Source organism: Schistocerca piceifrons, chromosome 2 (genome assembly GCF_021461385.2).
Source record: "Schistocerca piceifrons isolate TAMUIC-IGC-003096 chromosome 2, iqSchPice1.1, whole genome shotgun sequence".
Lineage (NCBI taxonomy): Eukaryota > Metazoa > Arthropoda > Insecta > Orthoptera > Acrididae > Schistocerca > Schistocerca piceifrons.
In genome coordinates, this window is record NC_060139.1 from 795,804,656 (window position 1) to 795,831,832 (window position 27,177).

General features: G+C 38.1%; 1 protein-coding gene across 1 annotated transcript in view; it reads left to right on the top strand.

The window, feature by feature from the left end:
* The window catches only part of LOC124777437 (transmembrane protein KIAA1109 homolog), a 527,366-nt gene that overhangs the window by 267,430 nt on the left and 232,759 nt on the right, over window positions 1-27,177 (top strand). Inside the window, exons 45-46 of the mRNA XM_047252842.1 lie at window positions 17,886-18,012; window positions 21,199-21,231. Coding sequence (XP_047108798.1) covers window positions 17,886-18,012; window positions 21,199-21,231 — 160 coding nt within the window. The remainder of the gene's footprint in view (window positions 1-17,885; window positions 18,013-21,198; window positions 21,232-27,177) is intronic.

A 27,177-nucleotide genomic window follows, 5' to 3' on the forward strand; every position in this document is an offset into this window, starting at 1 on the left:
TGTTCGGAGCACATTTTCATCAGTAGAGGAAGTTCCTTGAAGAAAGTTGTGCAATGAAGAGTGGAAAAGGTGAAAATCTGAGGGCTTAAGATCAGGTGAATACGGTGGGTGTGAAATAACATCCCAACTCAGCTCCTGTGTAGTGTTTTTTGTCAGTCTAGCAGAATGCGAGCAGGCGTTATCGTGGAGTAGCGTCACTTCATGCAGTCTTCCTGGTTATTGCTCTTCGATTGTGTCTGCAGTTCATCCCAGTTGTTGACAATAAAAGTCAGCCATGATGGTTACATCTTGGGAAAGCAATATGTAGAACACCACATCATTACTACTCCACCTGATGCATAACATTATCTTTTGTGCATGCACACAGGTCTTCATACGGGGAGCTGTTGCTTCGTTTGGGCTCAACCTTTCCTTTTTTTTCCTTTGTTAGCATAAAGACACCATTCCTCAACACCAGTAACAATACAGGATAGCACTCTTCAGCATTGCTCATGAGCTAATTGATGACGAGCAAGCAGAGATTTGCATGTGGCCACCCGCAGATTTTTGTGATTTTAGCTTAGAGCACGCAGTACCCATATATGTAGTTTTTGAACATTCCCCATTCCGTGCAAATCTCACCTGATGGCGGACACTTCACATTTCATCGCATTGACACTGACGTGGATTGTTTTGTGGATTAATGCAGTTAAACGATCTTTATCAAACCCTGAAGGTCTTCCTGAATGGAGAAAACCATGTTCACACCATGGTCTGTCCAGTGGCATTATCCCCATACGTAGCAAAGAGTTCCTGGCTGCCTCTGCTACTGTCTGTTGTTGAACTCAAACAAAAGAATATATCTGAAATGTTCCGATTTCTCCACTTGGCACTCCATTTTTCTTGCATCCACAGCTCCACTCACTATCTCTGAATGACAAAATGACAAAGTGTAAACTCACAAATGGCAACAGAGAACTACAAATAAAAAATACAGTTGGCAAATAAACCCATAGAAACCAGAATATCAACATGCAAAACAAAAACACTATGAAGTTATGCACCTACCTAATATATCCAGGTACCTTTCCTTACACAACGATTTGGAGAAATGAGGGAGGAGACTTGTAACTCATTAAAATTTGATTACTTTGTGTACAGTAATTGTTAAATATTTCAACGCAGCATAAAAACGTATTGTAATAAAAATATCTTGATAATGGTTATATGACATACAAATACCTTCTGTACCACTACTATATGTTCACCACATCACATATCAACATAGGTCCATCACAGTTGTATCATGTACGTCAATAGGTGTGCTATTTGCAAATGTTATGGTTATTGATGTACACCATACACTGTGACTAACTGTGTTAATATATGATATGGAGAACACATGACAGTGGTACAAAAGCTTTTGATCTAAATTTTCTTGGCAAAGACAACTATTAACTTTGGCATGACTTTTGTGTGTTACTATGTTCAAGATGTTTTTGTTATAAAATGTTTTTATGTCAGATTGCAAATGAAACTTCCTACTGAAACTAGTTGTCAATAAAGCATTATTCACTAAAAGTGGGTTATGGTGGTAACATGAATTTTTTTCAAATTATGGCTAAAGATGTACTATGATTCCACCTTGTATTACAACCAGCTAAAAAGCCAACAATCATATCTTGCTTATGTATTGAGATACAGGTATGAATTATGAATCATGAACTTCTTATAGGCATGACATTGATTCATTTTCTGTCACCTCTTGGTAACACACTTTCATAATTTAAGAATGAAAACACAAAAGGTGAATGTTTCACCTCTTTTTACATTGCTGGGAGGTGACTTATTAGCTTGCAAAAGCTAATGGTTACAATTCAGTGCTAGTAACATCTAGAAAACCACCAGATTAACTCAATAAGTATAATTTCATTTACAATGTAATGCTGGAATACTACCTACAAAACAAGTTATTGTAGACAGTAATAAAATAAAAATCTCTTTGAGAGTGGCTTTTGTGAACATTGAATTGTTATTCCCTTTCCCACTTCTGACATGTTGCTACTGCAAGAGTCACTCTGAATGTTTTGGATTGTTACAAATTTTAGGAATAGTCATCTTCTGTATTGTATTCTATATGGCATTCTGTTGATATTAGATTTGTAGCTGCAAGGAGATCATTTCTGTGTGAAAGCCTTTTTTGCTGTTTTTCTGTGATAAAATGCACCCAAAACTTTCATGAATTTTGATGCTACTTCACTTAATTCAACAACTGCTTAAATATATATATGCCATTAGATCCACCCTCTCTATCTTCCCTTACCAGTTTCGTCCTAGCCCCCTGGCCTAAACCACCTCTCATTCTCATTCTTGACCACCTACTTTCCACTTTTTATTAAAAATGAAACTCCTCCAGCTGTACTTAAGATTTCATATTTATTTGGCTACAAGTTTCGATGTTGCGTCAACGCCATCTGCAGGCCCGTACACTTTGATGATATCATTTGTGTGTGGCTGAGTGTTGGAAGTCCACGGTGAGACCAATATGTGCTCCACATGGATGGCGGGCAGTAACTGCATATGTATGCATAATTCACAGTACCGAGGATCATGCTGCGTGTTTAATTAAATTTCGATTTTTTCTTCCAGCATCAATACCTTGAAGATTCACATACCAGAACTGTATCTTCACTACCCTTACTTTGTCATTTCTCACTTTCAGGTTTTTAAATCATATGAATTGGCAGCATCAACATTTCATTACAGAAACATTACTCATAGTTTTTATTGAAAACATTGTCCCATTGAAAACCTCAAGAGTAACAGGAACTCACTAGCATGTACATTAGTGGTAGGCTTTATGGTGTTACAAAATTTTTTCTTGACCACAGGTGGTGCATGTTTGTTACACTTTGCCAATGCCATGAGTTGTGCAAGGGTACACATATTGGCATATTGTGAACAGTGCCTTACAGTCTGGTAAATTTCAGACAGCAATGTGTCTCTACAATAACTTGTACCACTTTCAATGTCCATTACTACATTGTTCAAAATAAAGTGCAGAAAATTGATCTGTTTAGACATGCAGAAACTGGTCTGAAGAGTAGTTGGAGCAAATGACCAGAGCACTATAGGAGGCTGCCAGCAAATTTGGGCTAAACATAAATGAAGCGAAGACAGAGTACCTCGTTATGATGTGTGGCCAGAGTGAGACTGATGGTCATCTACAATCACTGCAGTGGGAGACCAGTCCAACAAGAGAGTGCATGAATTTAAATACCTAGGGGCACTTTTCTCTGAGAACTCATCATGTGAAGCAGAAATCAAGCAGGAAACCGATTTTACCACGGCCTAGCACAACTGCTTTGGTCCAGGTATCTCTCCAGACAGTTCAAGATTCAACTATACAAAACCCTGATCTAGCCTGTTGTTCTATGTATATGGTTATGAGACATGGAGTATCTGGAAACAGGACTTCCATAAGCTCCTCGTTTGTGAGCGAAAAGTGCTCCGGAAGATCTTTGATCCAGTTCTGGATGCAGACACAGGGGATTGAAGGATCAGATAAACCAAGATCTTGAGAAAGTATAGCAGCAGCCCAACATAACAGGAACTGTCAAAGCCAAACGAATGCAGTGGGCCGACCATGTTGTCCGGATGGAAGATCACAGATGGCCTCAGAAGCTTCTGGATTTCACACCTACAGGAAAGAGACCCAAGAAGTGTTGGAGGGATGGCCTCCATGAAGATTAAAACCAAGCATCAGTAGATATGTATGGATGGTGGATAGCAGCAATGGACAAAATACAATGGAGGAGAAAACTGGTAGCAGTGTGCGGTTCACTGTGCCTGATCACGTAGTAGTAGGAGGAGGAGGAAAGAAGAGAAACACAATATATCTCCTTCTGATCATTGTCTGGAAACACCAGAAATTAAAGCATTGTCTCATCTCTCCTTGAATTGTTTCCATATTGTCATGTGTTATTGATATCAATGGAGGAATTTTCTGTCAAAATCACCCACCGAGTTCATAATATAATGTTACATCAGTTGTGATGAAATGATATAGTTCTGTGCCCTCTTTTCATGTTTTATCTTTTGAAATGTTTCTTCACACTTTTCCTATTTCGGTGTCACTTGGTAAAACAATTCATTAGTCAATTTTAAAATTTTCGTAGATCAATTCTTCAAAGTATTTGCAATTTATTTACATGCTGAAAAGGCCCTGCTAATATCACTTTTAGAAGACATTACTCCCCTTTGTCATGTAAACTTTCTGATTTATTACTGTCTGTATGTTTCCACCGTCCTCAGGTCTTACATTACTATGTATGTGCCTTAGTATTTTTGTGCTGTGATGGCACTTAAATTATTAATTATCCTAAAATACTACATTCCGAGTGTGATAGCTTCCACCAACAACTTTTCTTTAACATTTTGTCCTATGACACTGTTTTATATTATTACCTCTTCTCATAGACAATACAATTCTTCTTTCTTGATGTCCTTCATCACTTCTTAAGATACTCGACGTGCCCATGTTCACACATCATCTTCTTAATGGACTCGGTACATGCGCTGTAGAGTTCCTCTTCTGTTCCCTGCAACGTGCGATGTGTCTAAAATGAGACACATAGAAGAGCCCCCCATGTATGTCTCTGTGTCACCAACAGTCATAACCTTACTCTCACTTTTAGTATAGGGTAGTAAGAGATATCAGAAAGAAGCCAGAATAGAAAAAGAGGGAGGGAACTATTTCACAGAAACAAAAAGGAATTAGTGGAGCAGTTAACTCAGTGCCTGGTGGATGTCACCCCACAATACCTGCTTAGATTGCAAGTGCACCGGAGAGTGTAAATCATTTTACCATGTCTAAATTGTATCAGTCAATTATTCTGTATGGTCCTTGATGCCGTGTATTATTATCATTTTGTTTACTTGTGGTTATATGGCAATAACTACTTTCTTTCCTCCATGTGTTTCTGTTTGGATATGTATTATCTTTAGTATTACTATTTACATTGTTGTGTCAGTGGGTGTACTTACCTATCTGCTTGTTCAGTGCATCTAGTTTTTCAAAAAAAGTTAACAGTTCATTAACATTTGTTCAAGACCTATATGAAATTTCCTTGCATACATAGTAAGGAAGTCGCTGAACTAATATTTTCATGAGATGGTTCTCATCCAATGGATTCTCAATATTTTGATTGGGTTAAATGGCCTACAGTGTACTTCTTATACCCTCACACCCATGAACTATTATATACTTGAGATCCAACAGTTATAACATTAGGTCTTTGTGTTTTCTTTTGAACCAATACCTTCTTTTAAGCTTTCCGTAAAGTCCCTACATGACTTAAAATCTTTGAAATTGACTCTTCTGTATTCAGCTGCATCTTTAATCAAATAACTAAGTATGAAATCAATTGTCTTATGGTCTTCTCAGTTTTTAGGCAAATATCAAAAATATACATAAAAAGTAAGTAGGATGTGCTTCCCCCATCTGGCTTAAACTTCAGAAATTGTTTTGACAGAGTCATTCCTGTCCCTAGTTATAGTTCTTTCAGCCATTTGTCCGAACTATATTTACTAGCTACATTATTTTTTTTCTTTAAGTCTTGTATCTTTTCTAATCATCTCCATAACCTCTGTAATTCCTGCTGATTACTAGCAGATTTGCCTGTAGAATTGGGTGTAGTATTAGAGGAATCAACCTCCACCCTTACTTTTTGTCCTACGAATTCCTACCATTTCTCCAAACTAGGTAGTCTAGTATATGGACTCAAAATTTCTTTAAATGCCCTGCCTTAGTTTCATGTATCAACTCTTTCCTTAGCATCTGGGATTTCTTTATTGATTATTTTTAAATCATTTTAATTTCGTTAAGATGATTGTCTACTTCCTTACCTTTGAAATCACATTCCACATTTATTTCAGTTTGTAAATCCTTAGGCAAATTGTTTATGACATTTTCAAAAGTAGTAATCCTAGTACCTTGTGTCTTAATCACATTTATTGTTACATCTAGTTTATTACTTACTGTTTCCCCGCCTTTAGCCTTGAACAGCTTGCCGAATTTTGCAAGTAGATCTGTCATATCGACACCCTTTGCTTCAGTTGCCATTTTATGGATTGTGACTGGCAAAGACTACTAGCAAAATCACAATCCTGAAAACACTGCTACTTAAAAATTGGCACTGAATTCTAGCTCTAGACACAATTCGTCACTTCTTAACAATGCTCACTTCAAACAATCCAAAACCAAACAGAGATCAGCTGCAGAGGACTGACGCTTATCTGCGCACACACACACACACACACACACACACACACACACACACACACACACACACACACACACACACACACCGATGGTGCATTTACATTTTGTTGGCTGGACACACAATGCTGAGGTTGCAGTTTTGCAATTGACCTCGGGCTGGGGATTGTGCTGGGTGGGTTAAACAGATGGAGAAAGAGTGGAAAGCAGGAGTAGGGGTTGAGGACAGGTAGCTAGTGGCCCAGAGGGAGGCAACAGGTGTGCAATACGGGAATGCAGGATGGGCAGCAGGTGCATGGGCTAGGCATGTGATGTGTGGGTGTTGGAGCCAGTGAGATGTGGCACACAATGAAGATGATGTGGAGGCAGGGGTTGGACGGGGTGGAGGGCTCTTGGGCAGAGGGTGTGGGGACAGTGGGCTGGTGGATGTTGATGCCAGGAGGATTACTGGAGAGATGGATGTGTTGCAAAGATAACTTCCATCTACATACTTCAGAAAAACTGGTGTTGGAGGGAACGATTCAGATGAACTCAAGCATGTTATGCTCAGTGGTGTGTTGTGTCAGTGCATGGTCAACTTTGTTCTTGGTCACAGTTTGGTGGTGGCCATTCATTCTGATGGACAACTGTTTGGTGGTAATGCCTATATAAAATGCGGTGTAGTGATTGCAGCATTGTTGGTGTATGACATGGCTGTTGTCACAGGTAGTCCTGTCTCTGAAGGTGGGATAGAATGAGCCTGCAGCAAGGCTGGAATAGCATGTGTTGGGTAGGTGGGTTGGGCAGGTCTTGCACCTGGATAGGCCTTTTGTGACAAGGAATGGGGGGGAGGGGGAAGGGGGACATAGGAATGGTACAGGATGTTGTGTAAGTTGGATAGGCAACAGAATACCACTTTAGGGGAGGATTGGAAGGATATTGGGTTGGATGTCCATTATTTCCAGGTATGATGACAGATAATCAAAGACATAGCGAAGGATATTCCTTCTAACCCCTCTTAAAGTGGTATTCCGTTGCCCATCCAACCTACATAACATCCTGGTCCATCCTTATGTCATTCCCACTCCCCACCTCTTGCCATCAGTGTCCTAGCCTTGTGGAAGATCCAGCTGCAAGACATGTGTGATACACCCACCCAGCATATCCTACTCCAGTCCTGTCACAGGGTGACCCATGAGAGGCGTGACCACTAGTGAAAGCAGCCATATCATGTACCAGCTGGGCTGCAATCACTGTACTGCATTTTGTCAGGGCATGACCACCAGCGAGCTGTTCATCAGAATGAATGGCCACTACCAAACTGTGGCCAAGAACAAATTGTGTCCAGTGGCACAGCATGCTGCTGAGCACAAATTGCTAGAGTTCAATAGCTCCTTCATAACCAATGCCACTTGGATCCTTCCTCTGAACAAGGTTTTCTGAACTACACGGATGGGAGTTACCCTTTCAACATGTCCTTCAAACCCGTAATTCTCCCGGCCTCAAACTCCACCAACCCTCTGTTCCCAGATACTCTGCCGAACAGTTTTCCCTCACTCTGTCTTGTCACCACCTCCAATCCATGTCTCCACATCATCATCATATGCATGTTTCACGTTCCTAACTCATGCACCTCCATCCGTATCTCCCATATTCCTGTCTAGCACACCTGCTGCCTCTCTCTGAGCTGTTAACTGCTCATTCCCAACTCCTCCTCCTGATACTCACCTCTTTCTTCCTCTACCCGCCCCACCTGACTCAACGCCCACCCTCACCCTGCCCCCACCCCTGCCCCCATTCCCATTCCCATCCGCAACCCCCTCCCCACCCCTAGTTCACCTGCTTAACTGCACCCCTGACACTGTTTGTCTATCCAGCACAATATAGGTGCACAGATTTTTGTGTGTGTGTGTGTGTGTGTGTGTGTGTGTGTGTGTGTGTGTGTGTGTTTACTCTAGCTAGTCAAAGTAGTTCTTCCAATAGCCAGCATTGTTTTAATCCTCTTTTGTGTGTAACTTTTGATGACTCAATGCTTCTGATATTTGGTGGTCGGTACACTACTTTACTCATAGATATTTATATATACAGTATTACCTTCTTTTGCAACAAGTGCTTAAATATAATACTCATAGATATTTATATACATTCTAGCAGCAATGAAATCCCAGTTGTTTTGTAGTCTTTCCGATGTAATATCAGCGTAAAATATGTGAATTTTATGTTAATTCCTTTTTCTTAGCATTTTTGTCATTTAAAGCCACAAGGCAGAGGTATATTCTCTTACAGATATTTTTTACCTTGTGTAATTTGTTAGTAGTAACTGAATATGAACATAACTTGTCTCTGTAAGCTATATAAACCTGCACTCTTTGAAATATTTGTATGAGGTAAAATATGTGATCTGTAAAAATCTTGTATGCTTGGTGCTCTGCAGCTTGTATGTATTTGTTAAAAGACATCAGGCTGTACATCGTGACCAATATGTAAAAACATTTGCCAGATTGCTATTTTGGCATATAGCCTATCATCTGTGGCATCTGAGACAGGTTTTGTGGTGTTACATCCATCTTGCTCAGTGTTTTGTTTGTGACAGTTAACATCTGTTTTTATCTCTTTGTATATTCTACCCTTATGTACTATTTGTCCAAATGCAGGATTCAGTGTATATAATAGTGCATGTCAGAGATGTATTTAGATATGATCTTAGAGGTAACAAGAGACCTGTAATACAAGACTCTTCGTCCTGACCACCAGTTCCATGTTTTCATCTCATGACAGTAGTGTCCAGTATGACCAAGAAGTATGGCCATTAAAATGTTTGGCAGCTATAACATGTACATACAACAACTTGTGCACCACAAAGGTAAGACAGCTAATAGACTCTGTCATCACTGTCATGACGACATGGGTTTCTGTGTTTTCTAGATCCACATCAGTTTAAATATCATTAAGATTTCATACGTTACACAATTTTCATTTGGTACAGATGTACACATTATGTAAATAACTTTATATTTCTACTGTAATGTATATAAAATGTTCTTATGTTATAGACATAATATGGACATATTTATTTGCTTGTACCCTGTATTAGATGTCACTGATGATGGGCTGTATGCCCAAATACCAGTCTCGCAGCTAAATATTTTTACATGCAGCTTATGGTGTTTGTGTACAAAATGACAAGCTAAATTAAAACTCCATCCATGAGATAAGCAACTGGCCTGCCTCAGAAATGTTAATATTTATTTGTAAAACATAGTAGTATTGTTTGTTGCTGTCTGGGATAGATAAAATATTGGTTGTTTTTGTTAGGTACAGATACAATTTATCATTTTAGTTTACTTATCTGATCCACTCTGATGATGAATTTGTCTTTATTTGTATACTGCATAAACATTATCTTAGTTTAGGGAAATCATTTCCCTCTTCATCTTCTTCTTATTGCTTTCTCTCTCTCTCTCTCTCTCTCTCTCTCTCTCTCTCTCTCTCTCTCTCTCACACACACACACACACACACACACACACACACACCACTACTGAATGTGAGAGAGAATTCATTTCTTCTTCCTAGTCTTCTCATTCTTTATTTCCTCCTCTTTTTGGAAATATGGATCCTTCTCCTGAGAGTATTCCCATTGTGAGAAAACTTTTGCAATGTATACATTGAGTTGTAAACCTCAGTGTTTCATAAAATGTTTTTATTTTATTAATTATTAGGAATTCGACAGCGACTATGGTTCATATTTCAAACAAGTGCTAACCAGTATGGAGCCACAGAAACTTTTGCATCAAACGAGTAAGCTGATATGTTGAGTCCTACTAACCTTTGGTTGCAGGCTGTCGCTATGTCTCAGTGGCATTGTTGCTTGCTTGCTATTCGTACTTATTGCATTTTATGTTTGAAAATTTAGGTGGCAGTTCTATATGTTGGGCAACACATGGTCATTGGTACCATCTTTTGTGTTTTCTATGGGTAGAATTACCTTAGTAACAGAAGCCTAGGGACAGTCATTTCTTCACATATTGAAGCAGTTAATTTTCAGCTTATTTTGCTGGTAAACATTGCACTCAGTAGTTAGTTGTGTTTGATAGTAAAGAAGAATTTGTATTGAGTTGAAAATTTGGAAATATTCAATTATTGTTTTTGCGAAATAAGTGTCATCAGGCAATCTGGTTTTTCAAACTTTAACAACTGATTTACATGAAGTCATTCAAGGAAATCCTAAAAAGAATGTTATTGACTCTTTCAAAAACCACTATTGTCATACCCTTGTAACAGCTTCAACAGAATACAGATACTCAGTTATTTCTTAGGTAGTTCTTCAGTACTAGATAACTGAAATTGGAATATTTATTAATTCATCCACGGTGAGTAGTGAACAATTGAATTAGAGATATAGTAATGTTTTTGAGACAATGCTCTTTTCATCCTATGAAATCATAATATTTTGACATATAACAATAACAGAAATTCCTGGACATAAAATACATAAATAAGGGAAAGGCAACCACATAAATATAGATGATTGGTGCTTGGCACACAGAATCATATAATTGAAAAAAGTTGACACTAGCTTTGAGCTCTTGATCTTTTTTCTAGTGAGAGTGGATATATTCATACACACAGCCAAACTGTGAGGCCTAGTGCTGTATATTCATTATCGAAAAGGAAAGGAGAGGAAGGTGGTGGTGAAGAGGGAGACAAGGAGGGGGAGAGTAAGGGAGAAGGGTGGAAAAAATGGGGGAGAGAGAGAGAACATGATTTGGATTGGGAAGGAGTGGTGTGGTCAGAAGGGAGAAGGGAAAAAGTAATTTGAGAACATGAGAAAGAAGCTAGGGGAGGTTTAGGCCAAGGGGATTTTGTGTGTGTGTGTGTGTGTGTGTGTGTGTGTGTGTGTGTGTGTGTGTGTGTATGATATGCTGGAGAGGGAATTCCCACCTGTGGAGTTCAGAGAAACTTATGCTGGAAAGGAGTATCCAGTATTGAAGCAGCTATTGAAGACATAGTGTTGTGGTGTGCAGCATGTTTGGCAACTAGATGATCAAGTTTTTTGTTTGCCACAGTTTGGCGATGGTCATACATGTGAGTGGACAGTTGGTTACTTCGTCGTGCCCATATAGAATACTGTACAGTAATAGCAGCATAGCTGATATGTAATAGAGCTGTTTACATATATGGCCTGGCCTTTTATTGGGTAGGAGATGCCTGTGACTGGTGTGGGAGGTTGCTGATGTGAGGAAAGAGATGGATCCAGGTGTCAGTTTTTGGGGTGGACCTAAGGCCTTGTGGAGGTGCTGAAGGTCTTGTTGAACTTCCAAGATGGGACCATAGTCTTCAGATTTGCTTCCAGAGGAGTTGGAAAGTTGATGAGACCCTCAGCCACATCATAACTATGATTAGTGACCACTGTGGTGGAGCCTCTGTCTGTCCGAAGGATGATAAGGTCTCGATTGGTTTTCTAGTTATGGATAGCTTTGTGTTCCATAGTCGTGATGATGGACTCACTGGAGAGGGGCTTAAGATGGGAAAGCAAAGCCAGATTAGTGAGGAATTCATGACAGTCAACCAGTGGATGACTGGGTGGAATGGGAGGAGTATCATCGTTGGAGGGAGGTTGGAACGTCTTTAAACAGGATACTATGTTGGGTTTTGGTTGGATGTTGTCAGTAGGATGTGTAGCAAAGTAATTCACGGGTGGGGTAAAGGAAAGCATGGTTAAATTTAGGTTGTTGGCTAAAGGTGAAGCCTTTAAATAATACTGGTTGTGTGGGTCAGAGTTTGGCAGGAAGGTGGACAACAGTGGTACAAGATGGGTATATAAGAGTAGTCTGTTTTCATGGAGGGTGGGGGAAGTTTTTACGGATAGGGAGCCAGAGTAAGCCAGTAAGACATGGTGGGAACTATGAGGGCTTGACAGGGGTGGGAAGGTGGTTGATTCAGAGTGATATGCTTTTTCTGCATTATAGGTAACTGCATTTGGGCATAGAACAGGTGTAGCAGGGAGAGCTTCCTCAGATGGTGCCAGGAAAGCTTTTCCAACTGTTGAAGGGTAAGAATTTCCATTGCAGTAATAAAATTAAGGAAGTTGGGGTCACAGAGTAAAATGATTTTGCGAAAGGAGCAGAGGCCAACAAGTAACATTGGAGCTCGGATTGTATGATTATGAAGGACAAGTTTGGTGAGTGTGGAACTGTTGGAACTGGAAGATGTTTAGGTTCTTGCAGTAGGGTGGGTGACAGCCCAAGAAGCCAATTTTAATGGTAAGCCCATTAGGTGGGATACCATGTGCCAGACAAGATTTCAGGAAGAGGATGTGTGCTTGGAGTTTTGCTACGGCAAAGGAGAGTTTTCGATATTGGTGGAGGTAGAATGAGCAGGGATTTATGGTTGGATAGTTGGTAGACAAATGGAGCTACAGGAAATTTGTTAAAAAAAAAGATAAAAAATAAGAGGGTAAAAACTTATGGTTGAAGTTTTTAACAGAAATAGTTGGTAATTACTGCAAAGAGAGCTATCTAGGAAGTTGTAAGGAATATCAGGAAATGTTTTACGCAATCAGGAGGTAGTAGCAGTGTTCATAAATAGATCAGCTCAGTCGCAAATTGTTACACAGGGCTGTGAAAAACCAAGCACGATTGACAATGCAGTGATAAATAAACACACGAGTCGGTAGAGGAGAATAGTGTGTAAACTGCACTGGCATTAAATGTTAAACAGGGGAGGGGGGTGTCACTGTGAGAACAGCACGGCAGTATTTAGAGTGGTTGACTTTTACAACAACGTGTGTTCAAATTGTGCAACAGACGGTGGCTGGTATATTTTTTGAAGACGGGTACCACAGAGGAGGCATGTTAAAGAATAAAGAATGGACAAATGTGTTGTAGATTAATGAAGAATGATAGTAACAAAAGTAAAGGGGTATGGCTTGGAAGAGAGCTGAATTGACAGTGTATAACAATAATGGAAATTACTGGATAGAAAAATGTGTAAAATAAGGGAAAGGCAACTGCTTACCTGTGGAGGATTGTTGCCTGGCAAACAGAAACACATAACAGAAAACAATTAACAATTGATTTTGAGCTCTTACTCTTTTTCTAGTAAGGAAGCATGCACTCTTACACACATCCACTCAGGCACTCAAACGTACATGCTTGCAGTAGCAGCAAGACTAGGAATTCAATATCAGTTATTAAAACTATTTGCTTGGATAGATGGGGTAGGGAGGGGGTAATAAAGGATGCACAAGGGAGCTGGGCAGTGTGGGGCAGGTCTTTTGTCAAATGACTCAGCAGCTGCACAGCAAGACAGAAGTAGTTCTGATCGTAGAGTGTATGAGACAGAGAGAGTTGGAAGGGTGGAGAGGGGAGGAGAGGTAAGAAAGGTGGTGGTGAAGAGAGAGACAGGGAGGTAGAAGAGTAAGGGAGAAGGGTTGGGGAAGAGGGATGGGGGGGGGGGGTAGAGAAAATGCAGTACATGATCTGGATGGGGAAGGAATGGTGTGTGCAAAAGAGAGAAGGGGAAAGGTAAGATGTTGTAGTGAGACACAAGTTAACAGAGATTTTGAGCAGGAGGATTGTGAGACTACAGGATATGCTGGAGAGACAATTCTCACCTGCATATTCAGAGACATTTGTGCCGGCCTGTGTAGTGAAGCAGCTGTTGAATTCGTTAGTGTTGAGATGTGCAGCATGATTGATGACTGGCTGATTGAGTGTTGTTTGCCACAGTTTGGTGGTGGCCATTCACGCTAGTGGACAGTTGGATACTTGTTGTGCCCACATAGAATGCTGTACAGTAATTGCAGTATTGATATATTGCAGTATAGATATATATAACATGGCCCTCTCCCCCATTCTGTTAACGAAGTGTGCAATTTACGGAATGAATTCTCACTCTGCAGCAGATTGTGCTCTGATCTGAAACTTTGTGGCAGATTAAAACAGTATGCCAGATTGGGATTCGAAACTGAGACCTTCACCTTTCGCGGTGCAAGTGTTCTGCCAACTGGGCTATCCAAGCATGTCTCACAACCTGCCCTCGCAGCTTCATTTCCGCCAGTGCCTCATCTCCTACCATCCAAACTTCACAGAAGTTCTCCTCCACAGCATTCCTTTCTTTCAGGAGCACTAGCCCAACAACATATGCAGAACAACTTCTATGGAGTTTGGGAGGGAGGTAATAGATACTGCTGGAAGTGAAACTGTAAGAATGAGTCATGAGTTGTGCTTCGATTATTCAGTAGAGCTCTTACCCAGTCCTGGTGTGGGACAACATTTTAATCTAACAGGGAGTTTTAGAGTGTGTAATTTATTTTAACACTTATTCTTATTGTTTCAAAAAGGAATGAATTGTTTGAAGTTGCATGATCTGGAAATGGCATTTTTCGTTTTCTAAACTTGCAGAGCTAAGCCTCAAAATCTGAATAAATGATGCAGTGGTACTCTTCCGATTCGTAACTTATAATTTCAGATGCTGGCTCAGCCATTCTGATTTAGTTTTTCCACATGTACCTGCAATCCCAAAGGTGGTTGCAAGTGTAGTTCTTTCAGTATTCCCAGTCATATGAGTTACTAATATTTCCCTAACTGACTCACTGCTGGCTAAGTTTACCTAATTTTCTTATTAGCATTATTTCTTTATACATTCAGGGCACTTTAGCAGTTAAGATGACAATGAAAGGTATAACAGTTTATTTTCAGCAAAATATGATTTCCAGTGACTGGCAACCAACAACATTTCGTATTGGGTTCTGTTTTCAATAACGTGTGCCCATCCATGTACCAAGTTGACTTCTGTTGGCTAAAACTGAGAACTTTTCTGACAATGTTTTATCCCAGAGAACTCTATTTAAAAAACAGAGCACAGGTTTTTTTTCTTTTTTTTTTTAAGAGACTCTCATTTGTTTCACATGAATGGTATGAGATATCTTTCAAAACACTGCAGGCTATTTCTATACCCAGTTGAGCTGTGTTTTTCCTTCGTAACTGTCTCATGTATTGTGATATGTTAAACCCTGACAAGAGAAAAGAATAGCCTAATTAATGGTCTGTAGTTTCACTTTCTCTTGTCTGATTGGTTTCCTGTTTGCTTCTCATTGTATTCTTGATGTCAGGTACTGTTTGGTTTGTTTATTGTGTCTCTTTTTACTCATTCGTGGCTCTCATCCAAATTTTCTGAATCCACTCATAAGTTTCATACTGTTTTCAGTTCATTTAACTTTAATCAACATTCAGTCTTATCCTTTTATTAATGGGCTTCTCCTTAAATTTTACTCAGACTGAACAAAATGGTTTTTAATGGTAAAAATGCATCTAACATTTCCATTATCTTTTATTGCATTTTATACTACTTGTGTTTATATCATCTCTCTTCATTCTTCTTTTTATTCTTTAAAGTTTTGTTACCATTGGTGCAGATTTTTCCTCCTCCTCCTCCTCCTCCTTCTCCTCCTCCTCCTCCTCCATTTCTCATTTTCATTGTCCTAGTTTGGGATATAAATCAAGGACTTCTATTTTTGTCTGTCTCCCCAGCACTCCTCTCCTTCTTTAAGTATATCTTCTGCTTTTCCTCCCCTCCTCACTATGGACTCCCCACCTTATCTGCTATCTCTTTCTCAGTCTTCCTCATGGCTGTTTCCAGTTAACCTGTCAGAAAATATTTTTTTGTCACTTTTTCCTCTTCTGTTCTCATCATATGTTCACATCATTAACCTTTTAAAACATATACACTTACTTAAAATCATTGAAAACTACAATATATTACATTAAAGACAAGAATTTTCTAAACTCAGACATTGCAGGATGAAAGGGAGTACATTGAAATAAGTATTTCTTGTTCCAGAATGTGTTAAACGCAGGATTTGAAAGCTTAGATTACATAATTTAGGAATGAAGGTAACTGCTTGTATAATTGTTGAGTTGTCAACAACTTGATAGTTTTCATAGTTTCCAATGGTTTGTTTTATTATCTTTGGTTAATTTTATGTATAAGTAAATAGAGAGATTGTTGCAGTCTTCAGTTAAAGTTTTAAAGATGATTTGAGTTCAGGATGCTTTCTCATTATCAGTTCACTATGGATGCCCATCAATCTCTTGATCTAGTGGACTTCATCTTGACCACTTCAGTTTTCATGAATTCTGGTTGCTGCAGTTATATGTAAGGCAGTGTTAAGGATTTTTTTTTTTTTTTTACATTGCTTAAAATTAATTTAGAATTGTTTTCCATTCATTTGATATACTGCTGAATGTGTGACTCTCTACATTAACATGGGATGCAACAAGTCCTTTAGTTTCTTATGCTAGTAATTCTTGATACTGTTTTGAATAATAATAATAATAATAATAATAATAATAATATGCAAGTCTTGTAATTGGATGCCACTTTAGTGATTTACATGTTTCTGACCTATCCCTGTTATCCAACTGGGGAATTGTTTCTGGTGACTCCTTACCTGATTGAAAGGGTGAAGGTTATTTTAAAATGCACTCTGAAATATCCAAAGTCTGACTGGAATTTAAACCCATGACATCTCAGTTTCCAGGAATGTACTTTACATCCAGACCACTGGGCCCGACTCTGTCTTGAAATCTGCCATTCTTTTGCTGTACGATATGACACTCATTTACATGATTATGTTTCATAATTCTGCTTGAAGGTGCAGCAATAAAAGACAAAAAGTGCGACAGCTCAATTAATAAGAGCTTCTAGTCTGAGATGTATAACTTCTGTTTTCTAATTCTTTTAATATGCAACTTCTCTTTGTTGGATACGGCACCTAATAATGATCAAGTAAAAATTCATATCAGTAAATTTGAGAAAATACACAGTTCAGAGATTTTAGCCTGTGTGAAGAGATCTTGTAGAATGGCTGTACTACAGTGTCCATAAATGTGCTGGACGTACCTAATATAACTATAAAAGTGCACACATAAACTAGGTTCCCACTCAGTTTACTCAGATAAATAGTGGTTTTAAGTAAAATAATTTGGTAAGCCATAGTTGAATGACTTTGACACTTCATTAAATGATTATGAATAATAAAAATATTTTGGGATGCTTCTTATTAGCATTACAAGCCATAGTTGAATGACTTTGACACTTCATTAAATGATTATGAATAATAAAAATATTTTGGGATGCTTCTTATTAGCATTACAGGGCATTGATGGGAAAGAAAATTCTATGCAAGACTAGAGTATTGGTGTTGTAATAAGGTCAGCCACGTCCATGTTGATGCCAAGATGGCTCCTTTATTCGTTGCATGACCCTTCAATATTTTCTTGCTAAATCAGGTTGAGTTCTCTGTCTCTAATAATTTAAAACACTAATATAAAAAGGCAAACAATGAATTTAACAAGAAAATGTGAGTTTTATGTGTGTGAGAGTGATTTATTTTGGAAACTTCCAGGGAAAAAAAATCCAGTTAATATGTTGTTCATGTTAGTTTGTTGTTGACAGTTATTAAGTTTGCTCAGTGTGTTGGAAGCTGAATTTGTAAAGTGAGTGCAAATTCAGTTTTAGCTCCAGATGAGCTCTATGTCATGACGTTTATGCATGCATTTTGTGTTGTTTCTTAATACACATGCACACTTATCTCATTGAGCACAAGCTTCTAGAGAACTTTTTCATGCATGCTTTTTGCAGGAAAATGTTCTCACAGATGGAGAGGGATCAGGGGAGGAATGTGAGGTGACAGATGAATGTGCTATGCTTCTTAACACGAAGGATGCTTCTCTTCATAAGCATATTAGATCACAAGATAAAAGCACTGGTAAGTTCATCTCATTCATATCCATGTGTGCAGTGCATTCGGTGTTGGTGTTGGTTATGGTGTTTCTCCCTCCTCTAACATAAATAATAGCAGTTCTGTTTTTATTATGAGTCTTGTTTTATGATTTGTTGTTGGGTTAAGGTGTAAAACATGTGTAGCTGTGAAAAATGTAACCTGTCTTTCGTTAACGGAATGCAGGTAAGATGATATGAAAGATCCTCAAGTTTTTGAGGGATAAAATTATACTGAAGTGTGTTAAATATTTTCTGTGCCATTTCTCTTTCATATGACTAGTTATAGGCATTTGATTTCATTCCTCGATGTGATGTGTTTTGCTAATAGGCATGAAAGCTCTTTGTTTCTACAACTAATTGTGTTGCATATTGGTGGTGGTAGATTTAGTTGCACAGTAAGTAGAGATTTGTATTCATTGTGAGTAAAGAAAATGAAGAGTGGAAGGGTTAAAGGTAGAGCTCTTTGCAGAACTGTTATTCATTAAGTGAATTATGTATTAGCAAACTTTTAAAATACCCTGGAGACTTGAAAGGTTATTTCTAGTGTTTCAGAATCATCTGAGATAGATGCTTTAAATCGTTTGATGGAAATGTCAGTCAAGGCTGGATGTATTTTCAGTATATGGATACTTTAGAAAACCTTCACCAGGCACTAGTGTTCGATGTTCCTCACATTGCTAAGTGATGATAGTTTACACATGTTCACACACAACCAGACATACATCCAAACTGACCCCCGTGGAATCAGGCTTTACATATGCTGGCTGATTAACTGTTCTAGGAGATACTTACGCAAATATTTTAAAGTTGTAATCTTTTAGTCTGCATCTTCAAATTGTTACAGTGTTTGAATACATTTGTCATCTGCTGTAAGTGTAAACCATAAAGCACAGAGAAATGTATGTTGCAGGTTGAGGGTGAGACTAGATGAGAAGTGCTAATAGTTATGATACATAGCTAAACCATGAAACTGAAAGGGAAGAAAATATTAGTGGTGAAGTAAATAATCCCAGATATATTTATAAAAAACTTTTTAAATTATTCTCCCCTATACCAATTATGTTCACCATTTAAACAAATACCTGACTTTGAAAAGTCTCATAAATTGATTTAATTAGTTTTCTGTGTGGGTAAATAATACCAAACAGCATGGAAATTAATATATTAAATTGAAGGTTGCTATTGAGCAGTTTAATGTTCCACACGTCTGTAATCTGTAAGGACACATTAGTAATGTCTTCATGATTGTGAATTAGGGGAGCAGTGAGGCATTTGTAATCATTCGTCATTTTGAAACCTGTGTCATTTGTTGTTTGCTATTTTATCTACATCTACATAGATAGTCCGCAAGCCATCTCACGGTGCTTGGCGGAGGGTACCCTGTACTATTTCTAGTCATTTCCTTTTCTGTTCCACTCGCAAATAGAGCAAGGGGAAAACTAGTGCCTAAATGCCTCTGTATGAGCCCTAACTTCTTGTATCTTACCTTCATGGCCCTTATTTTTTACGTTCAGTGTATGTTGGCGGCAGTAGAATTGTTCAGCAGTCAGCTTCAAATGCCATTGCTCTAAATTTTCTCAACAGTGTTTCTCGAAAAGAATGTCACCTTCCCTCCGGGGATTCCCATTTCAGTTCCTGAAGCATCTTCGTAACAGGTATGTGTTGCTCAAAGCTGCTGGTAATAGATCTAGTAGCCCGCCTCTGAATTGCTTTGATGTCTTTCTTCAATCCGACCTCGTACAGATCCCAAACACTCAAACAGTACTCAAGAATAGGTTGCACCAGCATCCTGTATGCGGTCTTCTTTACAGGTGAACCACTTTTTCATATAATTCTCCCAATAAACCTAAGTCGACCATTCACCTTCCCTACCACAGTTCTCACATGCTCGTTCCACCATATATCGCTTTGCAGTGTTACGCCCAGATATTTAAACGACTTGACTGTATCCAAACATTACAGGTTTGCTCTTCTTACTCATCCGCATTAACTTACATTTTTCACGTTGAGGGCTAACTGCCATTCATCACATCAACTGGAAATTTTGTCTAAGTTGTCTTGTATCTTCCTACAGTCACTCAACTTCAACACCTTACCATACACTGTGACATCATCAGCAAACAACCGCAGATTGCTGGCCACTCTATCCACCAAATCATTTATGTATATAGAGAACAGCAGCGATCCTATCACACTTCCCTGGGGCACTCTTGACGATACCCTTGTCTTTGGTGAACACTGGGACTAAGTTAGATGCTAACAACTGCTTATCTGCTCTATCTAACAGAAACTTTCTCCTAGCCTTCTTGACTAATTTATTAACTTTCATTATAATAGTTGCTATAACATCATCATGATCGCTAATTTCTGTTTCTATACCAACATTGTCGATGAGGTCTGATCTATTGGTAGCTACAAGGTCTAAGATACTTCCATTGCTTGTGGGCTGCCGAGCTAGCTGCTCAAGACAATTGTCAGAAATCATGTTCAAAAGTACTTCGTGTGACTGTCCGCCTGTACCCAGTTTTTTCATTGTTTGAATTCGCATACTAGAGAGTCTTTTGTTTAGAAATGTTTACTCCAACTTTGGAACAATCTGAATTTTTCAGTTTTTAGTCTTTAATCTATGACCCACCACTCTTTGTGTTTATTCCTCTTGATACCCTACAGAAAAGGTCTGTCTGCTGCTAATAAAAGGATTTTACCAGAAAGTTTTCATATTACATGGCTACATCAGATGGATGCTAGCAGCATTTCAGGTGGAAAGCAACATAGAACAAATGCTCTGCAGTCACTGCTCATAGTTGACACATTCTACTTTAGGGATGCTATATATATAATTTTTAATTTCATATGTTTTAAATAATATGATTTTCTTTTTGATTAATAGTCCAGAATTGTCTTCAAACCACATCTAGATTTGTTCAAGACACTATAAAAGGTTGGCCGAACACTTTCATAAAGAGATTTATTAACTTGCAACATTTCCTGGAAATTTGTTACTGTAAGATACAAATACTGAATAACTAACTAGATATATTTTTTGCACTATTTGAAACAAAACAAGGAAGAAGCATGTAAAATATTTATTTCATCTAAATTAGATGGAAATGTTTATAACAGAGGAATTAGTGCATTCATATTGACAGTTAGGTATTCTTTCTTTCATTAGCCACTCAAGGAAGCTGTCAAGAGAACACATTTGGTAAGTTGTAGAACTTTGGTAAAACACTCTGTCCCAAAAATTATAGCACATTTAGTATTTTGGGTTATTCATGAACATGGCAGCATGGAATTATTATTATTATTATTATTATTTTATTATTATTATAAGGTTACGGTATTCAGTCTAAGGCAATATTTTGTTTAGCATTTCTGCCCTTTATGTACTAGTATTTCCAGATCTAAATCATAACCATAAATTCTCCTGTTTTGCAGTTGTCCATTGTTTCAGAGATCCTATGAGAATTATCATCTTAATTCACAAACAAATATTTTATGTGATAAAGGTTTTACTCACAAATCTCATGATGTTACATGAAATGATGTAGCCGCATGTCAAATGTGCAGTTTTCTATTTATGTTCTTTGTTGATTTCCGGAACAGATTTGAAATAGTACTCTCAAGTACTACACATGTACTACATATTACATTACTTACAATCAATTTGTGGCTTTCTTATTTTCGTGTTTGGCATGTTGAGTTTGAAATTATGAATAAAAATAAATAAGTATACACAATATATAAGTAATATCATGTAGTGTGCTTGACAGTCTGGCCTCAAAAATTGCAGCACCAGAAACGATAGGAAATAATAAATTTTACTTCTTATGTTTATATAGTATAGTAGGAAGAATATGTGATTAAATCAGTAGATGATTTTGATTTTAGTGCAAAGAGCTACCAGTTCTGGCAGCAACAGTGGCTGTAACCCATCTGGGCATAGAGTCAGACTGAACTTGGATCTCGTGTATGAGTATGTAATTCCATGCTGCTTCAATTCTGTACTAGAGTTCATCAGTTGTTGTGGCTGGTGACAGGTGGTGTGCCAGCTGCATGGATGCCCCTGACCAGATGTTATTAATGGGTGAGGGATCTGTAGAATGTGCTGAGCTGGGGCATAGGTGAACACCATTTATATCAAAGTCGGTCATGATAGCACAATCAGTATGTGGTCTTGCATTATCTTCATGAAAATTAATGTCGCAAAGACCTCAAATATAGGGCACAGCCATTGCTCTTAGCAGAAATATAACGGCTGCTATCCAAACTACCAGCTTTGCAAACCAGAGGTGATCATCAATCCAACAACTTCCTATATCATGATGATGATGAATGCAATCTGACAATGTTCAAACTCCTCCGAGACACCACACACGGATATGTACTTCGTGATGCTGTACATAGAAATGGGATTGCTCTGACAAGGCAACATGATACCACTTGTGCACTATTTGCTTACAAGTCAAGCATTGCAGATGGTGGTTGTAAAAAATCACATGAAATCAGCAGAAAGAATCACTCATGAGTTCCAAAGTGCTACTAGCAGTGTAATTAATAAATGACAGTGTGCAAGGAGTTCAAAAGAATGGGATACGATGGCTGCTCATAAGCCACATATTTCTGTAGTCTGCTAAACAACACTTGAGATGTTGTAAAAAGTGACACAACTGGACCGTGAATGACTGGAAACAAGTGATTTGGATTGATAAACTGTGCTAGACTTTGTGGAAATCCAATGTAAGAGTTTGGGTTTGGTGAAAGCCTGGAGTGTGTTACCCACCATCTTATGTAATGTCAACAGTGAAGTACAGAGAAGATGGTGTTGGGAGTGCTTAGGGTGTGGTCCCCTAATTCACTTAAGCAAATGCTAAATGCTGAAGGACATGAAAATATTTTACAGCGCTGTACTGCAGAGGAGCAGTTTGGAAGTGATGATTGATTGTATCGGTATGACAATGCGTCCAGTAATGAAGCAGCAATTGTGAATAATGATTTGTGTATGATAACATTCCTGAAATGGACTGGCCTGTCCAAAGTCTTGAGCTGAATCCAGTGGAACACATTTGGGATGAGTTAGATTGCCAAATTTGCTTCAGACCCCAGCATCCAATGTCAGTACCTTCTCTGGTTTTGGCTCATAAGGAAGAATGGGCTCCCTTTCCTCCACAGACATTCAGACGCCTCACCGAAAGTGGCCCCAGCAGAGTTAAAGCCTTCATAAAGGCAAAGGGTGGACGTACCTCATATTAATGCCTACTAATAAATGTCCAGCTTACTATTGATCGGATAGTATATGTTCAGTGTTGCCATTTGGCTCACCATTATCTGCGTACTTCTCTCTGTCGCTTCATCAAAGGAAGCCACAATAATGGTTACTGTTCTGACAGCCCGTGATTCTCCGTATGTCGTGCGGATACTTGTCTTCCTGCAAAAAAGCCCATTTTCATAATTCAAGATAATTGATTAGGCTCTACAATCCCGCATGGTTGAGTGAAGCATATATCTGTCCTCTCAGTGTTGAGATCCTGTATGGCATTGAATATGGTCCCTTTGAATCCATTGATTCCATATTGGCATGACAATCGTAGGTTCTCAAACAATGTGAGCAACAGTATTGCAAAACGATAAATCACAGTCTCAATAGGCTCTGATCCTGCTGCTTTCAAATTCTGACACAGTGTGGCAGATATCTTTCTTTCAGGAGGCATATCACAATGTTCTCACAAAGAACCAACATTCAAATGCAATTTATGAATAAGACTCCAGCCGCATGATTTTTCCTTTGATACAGAATGCAGATGGTATTACTTCCATTTGTTTTATGCATTTAGCTGAAATGCTAATCACTTATGAATAATAAAGTATGAATAATAAACATTCCTTGTACATGGTATGAAGAAAAATAATAAAGCAGTTGTTGATAACAAGCTACACAAATTTAAGGCAGTAGTATACTTTAGTATGGTTTTCTTGTATCTGCACACAGAATTCCACCTAATTTGTTATTTACAATGTGATTGAAAGGTGTAAAAATGTGTTTTGTCACCTAAGTGTTCCCTCAAATGCTATATGCAGTTTGTTAGAGGACCATTAAACCCAGTTTTGACCATTTTAGAATACATCAAGAATTCATTTATAGAACACATGAACAGCTCTGTTAGAGCCTTCTACGTGGCTACCTATTAGCATCTTTCACATGTAAACCAATTGCAGTTTGTCATACTAGTGATATTATAAACTGCGGGTTAACACCAGGTACCCAAGACAGCTCTGTGAATATTAGGTTTGTGAGTTCTGAACTGTCACATCTGAGATACATTCAGTGGTCTTTGATGTTGGGCAAATTTTGGGCCCATACCATAAAGTAGTTCACATCCTCACTGTTCGCAGGGTACTGTAACATAATTTCAGCAGTGTGCCATGGGCATTTTTGCTGAAAAAGGCCATGACTGTTGGAGACATCATCATCAAGTATGATGGAATATAAGTAGTCAATGCTAATATTGTCACATCTCACAGAACTTATGATGCTCTCACAGCATAATACTGCTGACTATAACCTATTTGTGTTACGTGTACTTGTGATGATGTGGTGGTGTAGAAGACTGAAGATCTGGAGTTGATTATTGATGTGATTTAACAGGAAGGATGAGCCACCTGACCAGACAGTTCCATTTATGATGACCCACAATCAGATCATGGTTTTTCAATGCATGCTGCAGTCATAAATGTTGATTTTGTGGAGTAAAACATTTTTGGATTCTAGATTACACAAACACTGTAGGGCCGCGCGGGTTAGCCACGCGGTCTGAGGTGCCTTGTCTTCCAGAAACACAGTATGTTCAAAAAGTACTGAATCTTCTTCTTATCCACATAAACAAATGAAGTGTGAGACACTTTCTTTGGTGGAGATATGGTGAAGGATATTCATACACACTTGCAAACTTTTTCCTACAGGTAGACAGCATTAGATTAGATTAGATTAGATTAGATTAAATTGATTATTCATTGCATACACACACAAAAGAGGGGATCCTCCTGGGTGTGGAACATGTCAGATAAACACATTACAAAAATGTAATTAGAAAAACTTGAGTTTCATTAATTTTAATGATCCTCAGTCAATAAACAGTAAAATCATGTACATGAATTAAAATTAAACTTCTAATATTTACAGGTTTAATACTTACATCTGTTTTCATTAAATCCATCATTCACACAGTAGGTAGTTACTTGGCTGTTACAACCAAGTATTGTCAAAAATTAAAGTATAATAAATTTTTGTTAAAATGGTCTATTGCACTAGTTAAATAATTCATGGATGGAATAGGAGGAGTTGGCCACCAAAAATTTATGTGTATTGTTCTTATTCCTGGTATTGATACTGTGTACTAAGCAGTTAGTTGGAAAAAGAGATGCATTATTTACAACAAACTTCATTAAGGAATAAATATACTGAGAAGCTGTGGTTAGTATGCCCAATTCTTTGAATAGGTTTCGACATGATGTTCTTGGATTTACACTACACATTACTCTTATTATATGCGTCTGTACTCTAAAAAAATTTTCTCAGTTTGTGTATTACTCCAAAATATGATATCATATGACATAATGGAATGAAAATAAGCAAAATATGCCAGTTTTTTTTATATTTATACTTCTGCTTAATTTGAATTACCTTCAGGGGAAAACAATTTTCAAGTAAGGTGCTAACTTTATTAATGAATGTCTTGTATTATCCATTTGTGTCTTGGATGCTGTAACCATCCATCCAATTAATTTCTTTGAGCAATCCCCTAAATTTCTCAGTTTTTTTGCTGTTTTATTGGCCTTCTGTAGTCAGTTCTGATAGATGTTTTACCCTGACAGTTTTCAAAATTTAATGTTAGGTGTTGCATGTCATGGTCAGATAGCCCATTTACTACTGGTTTTGTAATGTGGCTTTGTTGCCTAGCATTGTCTATAAAGATATTATCAATGGCAGTCTTAGAACATTTGTATACCCTAGTTGGGAAATTTACAGTAGATATAAACGTGAACGACAATGTAACTGATTTCAGTAACTGTTCACTGACAGAGTTTTTCAGGACATCTATATTAAAATCACCAGCAACCACTAGTTCTTTGTTTTTTAATTTTAGATGAGACAATAAATCTTCAAGACCGTTTATAAACTGCTTGAAATTTCCTGAAGGTGTTTTGTATATTGCTACTATTATAAAGAACCTATTACGAAATTCTATCTCTGTTGCACATGCTTTTAAGTGCTGCTCTAAGCAAAATTTACTAATTTCAGTATTCTTAAATTTAAAACTGTTTTTAACAAATGTGGCAACACCTCCTTTCTCCATATTTTGTCTACAGAAGTAATAGGCTAACTTAAATTCTGTAAGGGTTAACATATCTATACCAGTGGTCACATGATGTTCAGAGAGGCAGATTATATCAACTGGCTTCGATGACTCTAATTCAACAATGCACATAAATGCTTCTAAGCCCTTGAATATTTTGATGCACTAAGGATAGTTGGCATTTCACCTTTACTGAGATGAAATCAGGTGGGAATAAAATTTCTGCTGATTGCTGTAAATTTTTAACCAACAACTGTGTTCGCTGATCCATTGTGCCAGGATTATGCTGTTTGAGTTCTTTCTCAAACTGAAGGTTTGTTTCAATCTTTACTTCTCTCAGAACTTGACTTCGTTCTGTCCTACCTATCCTAAAAAAGGTTCTGCTCCAACACCTATGACCACTGGTATATTACCACTCATGGCAGTTCCTCCCCCCCCCCACCCCATTACATTTCCTGCTATTAGCCCAGCCAGTTTACCCTTCCCTTTCCTGTTGAGGTGTATTCCATGTCTTGTATAATCCCACCTACTGAGAGAATGAACAGGAACCAAACCAACATGTGACCCCACACCTGACGCAGGTAGCCGTTCTAACTCCAAATTAAGTCTCCTGATAGAAGAGTTTAAATGAGGTTGGTCATGGCATCTCAGAACAGACACAAACTCAACACTGGTATGTCTCGTTAGTGACTAGTAATTACTTTTAGGGGCATTTGGAGCTTGGGAAATAGCCAAAAATTACATGGAACTATATTGGGGGATATCGGAACCTGACTAACCACAGGAATATTGTGTTT